Source organism: Oenanthe melanoleuca, chromosome 3 (genome assembly GCF_029582105.1).
Source record: "Oenanthe melanoleuca isolate GR-GAL-2019-014 chromosome 3, OMel1.0, whole genome shotgun sequence".
NCBI lineage: Eukaryota > Metazoa > Chordata > Aves > Passeriformes > Muscicapidae > Oenanthe > Oenanthe melanoleuca.
Window position 1 is genome coordinate 78358976 of NC_079336.1, and position 12040 is coordinate 78371015.

The window sequence follows — 12040 nt, forward strand, 5'->3', positions numbered from 1 at the left end:
GTTTCACCTCTAGTGAATTCTTAAAAGGAAATTTTTGACTTCTTTGAATCAATATTCAAGAAAAAACTGGGAACTAGAAGCATTCCAAATGAAGCAAGTAAATACTAAAGAACTACAAATTTTTATATTTTATTCCTAAATTATAAATCTTAACTAAATTGCATCAGAAAATTTGTAAGTCGAGTTTTAGCTAAATATAGTAGTTCAAAAGGGCTTTTTTGGAAATCGCACAAAATAATAACATTTGAAAATAGGCAATTTATGTACTTGATAAAAATATTAATGCTGTCTAATATTTATAATCATAAAATATGCTGAGTTGGAAGGGACCCATTAGGATCGAGTTCAACTCTTGGCCTGATGCAGGACACTCCAAGAATCACACCATGGGCCTGAGAGTTAATAAAATTTCAAATTTTTTGTGGCCTTCAGTGCCCACTCAGATTATCTAAAGTCAGTTTTTTGTTTGAAAGAAATCTCTCCTGTTACAGGAGACCTTCAGGAACAGGAAGTGAATGGAAGCCTTAAGGATGATAGTAAAGTATTGCTTAATAATCTTAGTGTTATATAAAAGCTTTTGGGTATCATAAATTTCCCTTACTGCTAACTTTAAAGATGTCACCACTAGGTATTAAAGATTTACTATGGAAGTAAAGCAGAGATGTTTTTCTTCAAGGTCTTCTGTATCATTTCACTTAGTATCTTTGTTGAAATCTTATGAACACTATATTTTACACCCAGTTCAAAGAGCCCTGCTATGCAATTCTTATTTGATTTGGTAATATGATGTAATATGATGCTATTTTTATGAAGTGCAGAAAAACAGCCAATGAAGAAAATCTAAACCAAATGGAAGCCAAAATTTTGTTCTCCAGCTGAGCTGAGCTTTGCTTCCCTCCTATTTTAAATTGCTAATGCTTTGGATAATTTTACTTTGCCAAAGGGGGATAAGTGAGGTATAAGACAAGGACTTTTGTTAGCCTGTTGACTCCTGTGCTTCCTTATTGAGGAATTAAGAGAATTATCAATTATTTCAGGATAACCACTCTTTCGTTGTAGGCAAATCAGTCCTTTTTCTGAGTAGTTACTATGCCTGCTCAATTGAGTCTCATTTAAGGGTGTCTTTTGGGTCAAAAATTTAATTGAAATTCAAGAGTTTAATTTGATAGGATTGGGATGAAAATGCACTAAAAATAGCAAGGATCGCTTTCTAAAACATTTGTACAAATAATGCATTCTTGTCAGTAGCAATTTACATTAGAATGGTGCTAAAATCTGAGTGGTTTACCTGAAGGATTTTCAGTGGAATAAAGTACTCTGGGTTTGGGTATTTTTTCCTTTTTTTTTTGGAGGAAAGGATGAGAATGAGCAAAATATCCAAAGATTACTCCCGAGTGTGACTCATTCTTAGCCTTAGCCTTACTTCTCTTTTCTTTGGAAAGGAACATGAGAGCAAACCACAGATGCAGGAGTAGTGTTAACTTGTAAAAAGTCAAGGTAGGATTATTAATGCTTCTTTGCATTAAGAATCCAAGAGAAACATGCGGGAAATCAAAGTTAAAATTCTTAGCAAAAAAAGAGCAAAACACCCATGTCTCTATGCAATTCTAAGATAAGGGGAGTAAAAATCTTAATGTTGAGCTGTATTACTTCCTTCAAAAGTACCATTTTTGCTTAGTATAGCCTTTTACTAAAGATTCTAGGAAATAGTCTCAAGAATAGATGATTGTGTGAAATGATTTTTAAAAGCCAGAAACTATGCTGTCCTGCTTATTCAGCATCTTTATTTCATTTAGATTGCTTAGGATCCACTTCTTCCTCTGGTGCTCTTTCAGCCTCTAAGAAAAAAGTATTGTCACTGTAGCAGAAAAGGAGTAGAATAGCAAATGACCGAACCTTTATTTCTCAACCATTTTACAGCATGACTTGTGAGAAGAGAATGTGAGAGAAATGCATTATCAGAAAGAAAGAGGAAAAGGTTTTATAAGTAACAGAGAAAAGCTTTTTGATTTTGATACTTTTCCCTAACAGAGAAGGGTAATCTCATATCTGCAGTCATGACTGACTTGGGGTAAATGTCTGCTAGTTTTCTAAAATGCAAGTTTCCAAAAACTTTATGGCTTGTGTCTTATACAACTTCCAAATTTGCTTCCAAAGATTTTTTTAAAAAACAGATTGTATTTTAAGATGAAAAAGTAGAGTACATATGCGCATAGTTTCAGTAGTAAATGTTAAAAGAAGATGCAAGCAGAAATTTATGATTGTGTCTTAATGTGCTTTCTGAGTCGAGAATACTTGAAAAATAACACTAAACTTTGTTTCCTAAAAATCCTTTCATTAGTCAGTGATATTTCTGCATCCAGGTGTTCCAGTGTCACTTAAATTCACAGAGAAGTATGAATTGCTTAGCAGGCTAAGGTTTAGAAAATAGATATATTAATAACAAGGAAAAAAAATAGATGATGGATCTCTTTTTATACTTGTAGAGCTCTTTTTAAAATTGCCACTGAAAGCAATTTTATCAATGTGTTAAGAAAGCAAGCTGCCCTTATATACCACAAAGCCCACCTTGAAAATATGTGGCATAAAATATCCTGTACTCAAATAGCATCAGAAAGGCACAACTTTTTCTAGCAGAATAATTTTTATTGTAGCTAACAGCTAAGTACAAAATAAAACAAATTCAGGATCTTGATTTAATATAGAACATGTTTTCAGTGTTACGTTTACCATATAAAATACAGGAGTAAATGGGGCACAATGGTAGGATTTGTTTTTCCTTTACATCCAGCCTTTATGCTCTTTAGATGGGTTCAATGCTTTCTTTAACACTTAGCAATTGCTTTCTTTCTATCACTGAGTTGTAAATTTTCTATCCATTTTATGCTTTTTAAACAAATCAAATTTATTAGAAGAAGGTTGTTCTCAGCAGTCATATCACATTAAAAAATCTTCCTAGCCCACAGAAAAGGTAAGTCTGTCAGTGGATGAAAGAATTCAAAATGATGCTTCTGCAGTTCATCTTCCTTCTTTGTAGATACAAAGAGACCAAATTATCATGCTAATGACTTTCCTTTTTCAATAAAGCAGAGTACTGCCAGTAATAAATATTAATAAATGAATGTGCAAATAATTCTTCGTGTGTTTGGAATATTAAATACTTTCAGGCCATTGCAGTAAATAAAAAGCAACTCACTGATATTTTTTGCAAGGTCTTTGGGAGTTTTCTTGGGGGCTCTTTTTCTGTTTGTTTTGTGTAGGGGTTTTTTGTTGCCTTTCTTCTTCAGCAGTTTCATTTTAGGGAATTTAAAATTTGAAATATTTTGTAGAACTTACTATAGCAGACATAAGCTTTTCTATGCATGTGTAGGAAGGGAAGGGATGGAATAGAATTGAGGCTGTATGAGTGTTTCAAGTCTCATCAGGTAACCAGGAAATCTGGAACATTATAGCAGTTCATATGCATAAGGAAACATCTGGCTTAAAATTTTCTTTGGTCCCCAAATTTTTAACTTGATTTATGTTACTTTTATTTACATTTCCTAAAAGATAATTGATTTTTTTCATCAGCAAAGTAAATTTAGATTGCAAATTCAGGTGATTCCTACTGATCCCCAAACAGAAGACTTGAAAAAATGTATCAGAATCAAACCTCAGTCCATCCTTATGCCACCTTCAGAAAGACTTACTGTGATCATGTAATGATATTGTTTTCAATGCAAGCTCCATATTCTAGATGTTTTAAAGTCTTTATTTATGTAGATAGATAGGCCCTAATAGTAATGATCTTGTTTTTAATGTACAGTCTATCACCCTGAATTCATTTGATTATAACTGTGCAATAAGTATACATAAAATACTACTCTATTGACACAATCTTGAAAGAGATTCTTCTTTCCTCTTTAAAATTATGGAATAGTAATTATGGAGGGAAAATTGTATCGGTGTTCCAATTTTATTTTCTAGATCTTTCTGCTCATGATGATACTTATTTGTTTAGTCTGACTTTTTTTAGTATGGGTATGAATGGGAATCTATTCTGAAAGATGATTGTTAGAAAATGGAATCTCCTTATTATTTTTACTCCCAGGGTATATTTGTTGATACCACATTATAATGTGGCTAATGTGTTTTTGAAGGAGTGTTTACTTTTGAATGGTTTATTGTTGTTGCTTTAAGCGTTCACAAAGTTTGTATACCAGATCTTGTCTTCTCTGTTGCAAATGTTAAAAATTTATCAATAATCCTGCAGATTATTATTGTTATAATTCCTCTGGCTATGGAGTTAATATACATGTTATGGAACTGCTCTTGGCAATTTTTTCAGTATTATAAATGGGAAATGACCTGGAAAGAATCAATGGGCAGGGAGTAAGTTGAGAGAAAAAAAAAGATCTCAGTATGTTTCAATGACTGTTAAAAGAACTGAGGTAGATATATCTATTTTCAGAAGATCACTTTCAGATCTTCTGTCTTTTCACACTCTCTGGGTTTAATTGCTTTTACCATTGCTTCAGCAGCTTCTTTGAGAGAAATGCCTTGAGCCCTAACAGAGTGTCTTGTTTGCAGAATTAGTATTTTATGAGTACAGTGCTGAAAAAGCAGTAGACCACTTGAAGTCCATCCAATCATCTAAGCTTATAAAATTTTTCAAGAGTTCAGAGGATGTTTATAATCTTTTCCTCTTATGAGGAAAGGAGTTTTACAGCCTCTAAACTCGTTTCCTTTTTAATTTGGAATACTAAAGAAAATGAATTCTTCACAGTAGCAAACAGGAACCAAATATGTATGCATGTAAATATGTAACTGGTGTCTGGTAAGAGGAAGCTCTTAGACTTGGCACGTTGATCCTTTTCATTTGCTTATGTGGCTTTTTTTATACCAGAGCATCTTGCATCTGATTCTATAACTTTGATTCAGAGTTAAAATGACGTAAACAGCTTCTGTGAAAATCCATGGCTATTCACGAGATATGCCCTGCACAGAACACAGTCTGTTTGCCTGGGATGCCTGGGATAACTGCCAAGAACAAGCAAAAACTATTAAAATGAAACTCCTCAGAAGCAGCTTGGTTAAACACAGTTCATGCAGTAGCTAAACACAAAGTGAGCTGAGGCTTTGTATTATCTCACTTTGTGAAAGGTGGGAAAAAATGTTTGCCTTTTGTCTTTTCTCTGTAATCAAGAACTGACTTTTAAGGACCAGTGTACTGTGTATTATGTTTGCCTGAACTACGTTCTTTGAAAGAATTGTCAGGAGCTCAGTCTGAACACCAAATGCAGCGTTACTGAGATGATCTGCCGAGACCATCTGAAGCCTCCTCCATTTCCGGAGTCCTCTCTTGCCATCAATCAATCATCTCTGAGTGTGGTTTATTTACAGTTTCTTCTTTCTTACTACACCCAAACTGTGCTCAAATCCTGAAATCCTGCTTGTATTTCCAGAATCATACTTCTCTTTTTTTATGTTTGGTTTTTGCTGGTCTGACTCTTATCAGTTCACAGCTCAGTTTCTGAAATCTACTTTTGACTTCTGTGACAAACAAATACGCTCATCATCTTCCTTTCCCATGAAAGGTTATGAAACACAATTGCTATCATAATTTACATCCTATCACTTTAAAATGGGATACCTTATTTCAAATTAAGTAATTTGTTTCTTGTTTATTTTGCCAATGGCCCTTCTTTAATGCACCCCTTGTTCCTTACCTTTGCTCTGCTTTATTTTTATTTTTTTAACTCTTTATGTTTGAATTCCCTTTGTCTTTCTTGTCATTGGGTTTTGTTCTGTTCCTTTTATAACAGATTGCCTGCATTGAAATTAATAGCATTCAAATCATGATCTTTTTAAAATATGTGTCTAGATAACATCACTGACTCTTGTTAGGATCTGAAAAAATAGAAAAAGAATTATTGAAATAATTTTACTTTTCAAATACTGTTATTAATGAATAGGAATTGCAGCTAGAATTCTTAATATTTATTTTTTTGTTTTCTGTTAATTTTCTGTTAATTACTCTATATACTTTTCATTGAGACTTCAGCAGTAAAGTTTACTGGGTAAACTCTGTAAACTAACATTTTTTAAATTTTAAAACTAGATAGGATTCTTCAGGTTTTCCCATTCTAATATACATAATTTGCTGTAAAACTACTGTAAAACTGAGTAAACATATATCTTAGAAGCCTCGAATGATACTTTTTTTCCATTTATATCAGTATTTTCAGTAATGATTTGGACAAGGAGCTAGTTCTGTGGTCACTAAGTACTGAATAATTATCGTATTGTAGAACTGCAGTGTGAACTTCTTACACCATGAAACAGTTTAAAGATAAAGCAAGTATAAAGCCCAGAGAGGAACTTTGAAAAGCATCTAGATGAGATACAACTAGAAAAAGTTTTTTTCTTTGTCAAAAACTTTCAAGTTTATAAAAAGCACAAAAGAAGAACATCAGCTGAATGTTGTGGGTATGGGGGAGGAGGTTAGCAAACCACTGTCTTCCTTCTTTCTCAGAAAAAAATGGTTCCTGTTGCCATTATTTTTTTTCTGACCATTTTTTATTTTAATTTCTTGAAAGTATTGCACATATTGAGAAAGAAAATTGGTAGTTAATTCTAAAGTCAGTATGTTCACCTGTATTATCTGTACTACAAAAAGTATTAATTAATCTACTTTAGGGCAGGAGAAGGGAGAGTGAGCAAGATCAATTCCTGCTCACTAAAGCTAGCTTGTGTTAGAGCTGTGTTTCAGCTGTGGTGATGAGCAGGTGAGCTGAAGTCATGAGCTGTTGCCACAGGAAAGTGTATATGACCTGCCAAAAGAGAGTACTCTGCCTTCTGCAATATTAGCACTTGCCAAAGGGATCAAGGCATGGTCCCAGACTTGGTCCTGTAACTCACGCTGTCTCTGAAAACATCCCAGTACCTTTTGCAAGATTTGCATCTTGCTTTCATTGCGTTAGATAGATTTTGTTAATTCTTGGATTTGATTGAATAAAGAATTTTAACAATTACTGGTTAATTTAGATAAGGTTATATTCTCAGAATACTGGAAAAACTGTTGCTGCTATAAAGTGATGGAATTTGGGAATATCTTCATTAAGCTACAGTTGTTTTGCCATTAGTTATTACATATTTTCCTTCTGTATATTTTCAGGGCAAGTTTGCATTCCAGCAAGTAACAAGATAGTGCTTTGAGGCTTGCTGTAGTTCTAGCCTGCTGTTTTGTCCCTTTTTTTTACTGGGTGAACTGCAGAATGTAAATGGATTATCATAGGGATCTTTGGAGGACTTACTTCACTGCTTTGAAATTGAAAAGCATGTGCTAGGACCTCACCTTTAACCTGCTGCTCTGAGATACTTAGGGCTTTCTGAAAACTTTGCACTAGGAGACCTAAGATGCTAAGCTATTATGTAAGATCACTGTTATTATGGAGCACAGAATCCATGGAAAGGACCAGGAAAGGTGATGTGTAGTCCAGCTGCCTGCTCAAAGAAGTTTTGGGGTCAGCCAGGTTGTCCAGGACTTTATCCCTTTGGGTCTTCCTGCCCTACGTGGGCAGAGACTAGGCAAGCTTGCTTGGCTGTCCTCTGAATGTAAAAACTTTTCTTCATACCCTGTCTTATCTTACATCAGTTGTCCCTTGTCCCCCTGCAGTGTAGCACTGTGAAGAGCCTGGCTGTCATCTTGATACACTCCCCATTGTACTTGGGGGGCTGCTGTTAGGCAACCCAAAAGCCTTCCCATCCCCCAAGTGATCAAATCCAGCTTCCCCAGACTCTCCCCTCAGGTAAAATGCTCTAGTCTTGGCCATCTTGGTGGCCCCTGCTGAGCTACTCAGTTAGAGAGTGTCTCTCTTATATCACGTGTTAATCCGTTTGCTTAAGAGGCCAGCTGGATTGTAGGTTAAACAAAATTACATCAAGAACATCAGGTCTTAACTTTCTACAGCATGTCATCATTCTCATACCACTTAAAATGTCCTGCTTTGCAATGGAAATTGTTTCATGCTTCATAACAGTAGTTATTTTTAAACATCACCATCACAATTTACACAATGTTTGTGTCTGTTCTCCCATTACAGCCATACAGCATAGACCCTGCAAGAACCCCATTAAATGGTGCAGATTGGTGGGGTGTCTATAGATTTTTCTCTGCCCAGTCAACATTCAGGTTTTCTATGAAAATTTTCATCCTGGTTTTTGTTCTGTAACTTCATGAAACTTGAAATAATCAGGGAAGAGCAATGCAATCTTATCTCTTCTGATATCCCCACTGTATAGAGAGAAGGAGAATTAAGAGTGCTATTGCTTGGGTCTTAGTGATACCCATATTACTTTTCACAGAAAAAAAATAGGCGATATTCAAATTTGGTTTTGCAGTAATTTCAGTAATAGAAGAACAAGATTTGCTTGAACATGAGTTCAAGAAAAGGTAAGACTGAAAGAAGTGTTATTTCTGATGCAAATAAATTTGACATGGTGAATGAATGTGCTGTCAGATAAAATGAAGCAATTTACAGGCAGCAATTTGCTGCTGTAGTCCCAATTAGATATCAAAGTGTGGAATTCATATTTTCCTTCTGGTGCTTATTGATAATACCAGAATATTGTTTGATTTAAAAGAACATGTAAAATTCTGTAATCAATGAAACTATAGCAAAGAAAAAGTCTCTGCAGAGTAGAGATATTTTCAAAGAAAGTTGTCAGTGTCAGTAGCTGGTTTCTGTCTTCAAAAATTGCTACAACAATAGAAATTAAAAGTATATCATGAAAGCCAAAATTTAAGTTCTAACACTAATTTTCTAAAAAGAAAGTGAGTATTTTGTAAATACTGTTAAGCAGCTTCTAATGTGGAGATTCTCAATATGATTTATGTATAAATTGAAAATTCAGGTAGCGCTGCCTGAATTTTAAGATGTCAGGAAAGCAGGCTATTCTCATGAGAGCAAAATACAAAAAACGCATTTGAGAAATTTTCCTCAGGTCTAAATGTAGTAATGCTGTAGCAAGGTCTACCTGTATGGTTAGAAGAGCATAAGGAGTTGAATGACAGGGTGCTTAACTTATTTTTTCCTCTGTCTGCTTCTTAGAAGTTGACAAAGTTATGGTTTGTGGCCATCTAGTGGTGTATCCATGCTGAAGACACTAACCTTGTTCAGAATTGTAATAAACTAATCCTCTAGATTTGCTGTGCAAAACTGAATTACAGCACATTTTTGGAGAAAAAAGAATTCTGTACCCTTTTTCTATTCTGCACTAGTAGTGTTTGTTACTGGAGGATAACATCTGTGAAGATGACAAAACAATTTTTCATGTTAACTGTTACTTTTTGGCAACCAGTTTTAATGTATGTAGGAGGTTCATTTTATTCTGTAATTTTAATGTGTAAATCCCTAGGAGTAAAGTAGTGAATCATAAATTTGCAAATTTTATAAATTACATGTTTCCAAGATACAGATATTCTCTAAAATGTCTTTGATTATATATTAATTCTGAAAGCTATTCATATTCCCTGTTTTCTATGACTCATGAGAAATTTGACAAACAGTGTGGTGATTCTCCTAAAGTTCTTATTACTAAATTGCCTTGGTAATAATGTTTTCTCTAGTATTTTTTTCTGAGCAGTGTTTTTTAAATGTCATGGGAAAATTATTCTGGCATAAGCAAAAGAGATTAATATAAGCATCATTAGGAAACAGAGTAGTAAAAGAGCTATGCCAAGTCACGTCTTGGATGAGATGAGTCTACATGATTCATGAGACCTGGAGGACTTTCAACATCTGCCAAGTCTCTAACAGTTGAAAAACTGAAATTTTGTTTCTATTAGAGAAATAATTCAATAAGCATATTAATAGCAAATGCAAAAATTTATATTTCTTGTTCCTATTAGATAATAGCAAAAATCTGAACATTTGGTGATTCTAGTTATTGGGTTTTTTGCTTTTATCTTTTGTTCCTTTCATCAAAGTGTCATTGTTTCATATCTGACCATTCCAACTAGCAGTTCTTTGAATTTTCACAATGTTGACATAGAATTCCACTTTTTTTTAATTGCTGTAGATTTTTCTTCTATTTACTTTGTAGATTGCACTAAGGTGAGAGTTAAGTATAATACAATAACAACTATTTATACTCACTATTCAGCATGCCACCATCCATCCATTAACATTGAACATTGTATCAGGATGGTATTGGGTTAATGAATGTAATGGTTTGTTTCATTTTCAGGTATTTGGAGTGGATGACAGCCAGGATTATAATAGGCCTGTTATCAACGAGAACCAGAAAGATTTAGTAAAAGATTGGGCTATAAATTCTGCTACAGTAGTGCTGGAAGAAAAAAGACCACTGAGTACAACTGGATTTCTTGACACAGAGGTAGAATTTAATTTTTGACGGTCTTCTTTTTTCTTCCACTAAAAGAGAGCACTAAGAACTGACAGTAAGTGTTAAACAGGAAACAAAATCTTGCCTGGAAAAGATTAACTCCGATCTATAAGTATTTTATTTCTTCTAGGCCTTTATTGCATTATCAAAGCTTCTCTGTCAGAGACAGGCATAATTCATTACAGAGGTGTTTTAAGACTTGGCTGCCTTCCTATGTGCACTGACACAAGTGTATTGGAAATGTAGCAGAAGTTTGCACACTATATGCTTCATGTAAGTTCTTCAGCAGAATAAGGAAAAGCTGGTTATGCTTTATAGCCCAAAGCAAGTAACGATATTAAAATTCAGAAATAAGATGTGTGCGCTTAATGCATGATACAAAGTCATCTAGGAAAAAATGGTGGATAGTACTTTTCAGATTTTTTTTTTCTGAAGCCAGAGGACTGTAGGATTTTACACTTGTGGTTTAAGTTCTGCCACTCATGACAAGTCACTTGCATTAGTTGATTCAGACACAGTATAACTTAATCAGTTGGTGAAAGATTAAACAGAGGAAAATGCCTGGCTTTATATATGGCTTAGAATACGCACACAAACTAGATATTGGTCATATTTCATACTTGGGAGGCCTTCTGATATCATTGTGATGGGTAAACTAACCTGAAATGTGTCTGCAACAGAACAGGACCACAATGGAGCAGAATCAGCTGGATACAGTAATGAAGCACATAACACATCTACTTCCCTTGGCAAACTGTTTCTGAAGTATGGTCCTTTAATTTAGCAAACTCTATAAATAAGCAATTTTTTGGAAGTTATCAAGAGCTTAAAGTATTACTTAGTGTGCCTGCTATGCAAATACCTTGATTTTAGTATCTACAAATCTGTGTCTCCTAGAGATGTGTTTTCTCATGGCAATATTTTAGCTACTGCGAAGCCTTGAGACACTAAGTATGTCACTGTGTCTAGATTAGTACCTTTGACTAATTTTTCTAATGCTACAGCTTCAAGTGAAGTATTGCCACACAGCATAGGCATATCCTGTGGAAGGTTTTTCACCTTGCTGCTTTGCACAAATAACCATATTCTTTCTCTCTCTTTTTTTTTTATGCCTTTTGCAGCACTCAGCTCTTTTGTTCCTTGTCGGTTTTCAAGAGTATTGATATTTTTCCACTTTTATAAATCCATAAGAAGAAAAATATATGATTTATTTTATGAACATGATTGTGCTTTTCAGGTGTCAACTTTACAAATAAAAGGTTTTGTTTTTAGACAACTGAGAATACTTCTGCAATCACACAGCGGCTGTAAGAAACCTTTTGGCTATGACATCCTAAAACTCACTTTGATTTAGGTGGATATTACAATAATTATGCTGTTTTATTACTGTGACTGCTTTGCTGCTTTAAAAGGTCTTTATATAGTGGGAAGGAATAGGTTATAATCATAATTTAAAATATTACAAGGCATGATGATAGGGGAAAAAACGGCATTTATTTGCTAAGTCAAGGGAAAAAGCTGACATAAGCAACGTGGATAAAGCAAATGTTAGTGTAAGAAGAGTGGAGGACAGATAAAGGTGAAAGAAAGCTTACTAGACAAAGTTAAAAGTAGAGGTTGGCTGATATGTAGAAAAGAGAAGGTAGTTCAG

At 34.3% G+C, this 12040-nt stretch overlaps 1 protein-coding gene across 2 annotated transcripts in view; it reads left to right on the forward strand.

Moving 5' to 3' along the window:
- CEP170 (centrosomal protein 170) overlaps positions 1 to 12040 on the forward strand; it is a 67464-nt gene that overhangs the window by 25448 nt on the left and 29976 nt on the right. For both annotated transcript variants that reach the window (XM_056486298.1, XM_056486299.1), the window contains exon 9: positions 10231 to 10380. In XM_056486298.1, the coding sequence (XP_056342273.1) occupies positions 10231 to 10380 (150 nt within the window). The remainder of the gene's footprint in view (positions 1 to 10230; positions 10381 to 12040) is intronic.